The sequence below is a fragment of the Myotis davidii genome, unplaced genomic scaffold (assembly GCF_000327345.1).
Source record: "Myotis davidii unplaced genomic scaffold, ASM32734v1 scaffold93, whole genome shotgun sequence".
In the NCBI taxonomy this organism is placed as follows: domain Eukaryota; kingdom Metazoa; phylum Chordata; class Mammalia; order Chiroptera; family Vespertilionidae; genus Myotis; species Myotis davidii.
Window position 1 is genome coordinate 10,158,034 of NW_006292095.1, and position 1,382 is coordinate 10,159,415.

The 1,382-nt window shown below is 34.5% G+C and overlaps 1 protein-coding gene across 3 annotated transcripts in view; it reads right to left on the reverse strand.

Annotated features, from left to right (window-relative positions):
* Positions 1-246: 246 nt before the first annotated feature.
* WRN (Werner syndrome RecQ like helicase) overlaps positions 247-1,382 on the reverse strand; it is a 153,308-nt gene continuing 152,172 nt past the window's right edge. For all 3 annotated transcript variants that reach the window (XM_015565251.1, XM_015565250.1, XM_015565249.1), the window contains one exon: positions 247-586. In XM_015565251.1, the coding sequence (XP_015420737.1) occupies positions 467-586 (120 nt within the window). In that variant the 3' untranslated portion in view covers positions 247-466. The remainder of the gene's footprint in view (positions 587-1,382) is intronic.

Consider the following 1,382-nt stretch of genomic DNA (forward strand, 5'->3'; position numbering starts at 1 on the left):
AAAACTGGGCAATAACAATTCTTAGGGCAATCTTAACCGTTTGACTGCTAAGGAGCGCTATCGCGCTCTTCTTATTTAAAACAAATTTCTGTAAACAATTGGTATTTTTTAATTTTTGTTTTTGCAAAGCAATACAAGTGAGTTTATTGTATAAAACAGTGTTTTACATTTTTTCCCATACACGCGCAATTAGTGCCACAGTTTTGGCATATGTCCGAAAAAATACGTCAGCAGCCAAACGGTTAAAGGAAACTCAGCATTCTATGTTGTACTCAGAAGACTCAATTTTATGGAAATTGCACAAGGCTGTTTTGAGATGCCGGCTGATTAGTGAATAGATGAATTTTACTTTGAGATTAAATAATTTTTAAGCTTACATATTATTTCCCACTCTTTTCAGAAATAAAATTCAGTACCTCTCTTATAATACAGCAGGACAAACATAATTCTTCTAGCAGCTGCCATTTTAACTAAAAAGACCCTTCTTTTTTGTTTTGGCCATTGAGTTCTTGCTGGTAACAGCTAAAGTCTCATTTTCTTTGGCAAACCATTCAGGTAATTTTCTCTGTGAGGTTTTGGGTGAAGTCTATAAGAAAGAAACAGAAAAGGAATAACAGATTACTAAATATACAGCCATAAGCCTTCTCTTGCCAAATAAAACAAAATAGTGAAATCTATACAATTTATTTCTGGATCAAAAAGTAAAAAAAGAGATACAAGATCACTATATCATTGCTTTAGGCAATTTACTTGTCATCCTATGGTATATGCTTAGACACTCAAGTACAGACACTCACTTAGGAAGGAAAAAGCTAGGTATCATTTCAGGTCTACATTCCATAGTGTATGTGCTTTGAGGTGACCAAAATGGCGAATTTAATGCTCTGAGGAAGATATCCGCTTGGGTAGATGTGTGCACAAACATGTGTGCATGCACACACCGTTATATTAGGCATCTGAAAAAGCACGTAACTTCTACATGTACAATGGTAGATGGAGTAAAATGGTTTAGTCACCTTCAGTCCCTTGCAGAGTTACTGAGACATAGAAGATACTCAAATAAATTTGCCAAATAAATTTTAAAAATTTTTCATTTCATAGACTTTTGAGAATCTGCTAAAAATCAGAGATCCGCTTCTGAGAAAAAAAAAAAGACAAACATAGCCATGTACAATACTTTGCACATGGGGCCTGTGCACCAAATGAAGCCTCAGAACCCTAAAAATCCTTGAAGAAAAATTGTTTTAAGAACCAAAGACAGTGATTGTGCACTAAACAACCCACACATGAACAAAATAAAAGTTGTAAGTAGGTAAGTGTTCCATAAGGCTAAAATTGTATTAACTTGTGTTATCTTAGTTTGAGGACATGACAGAGAAAGC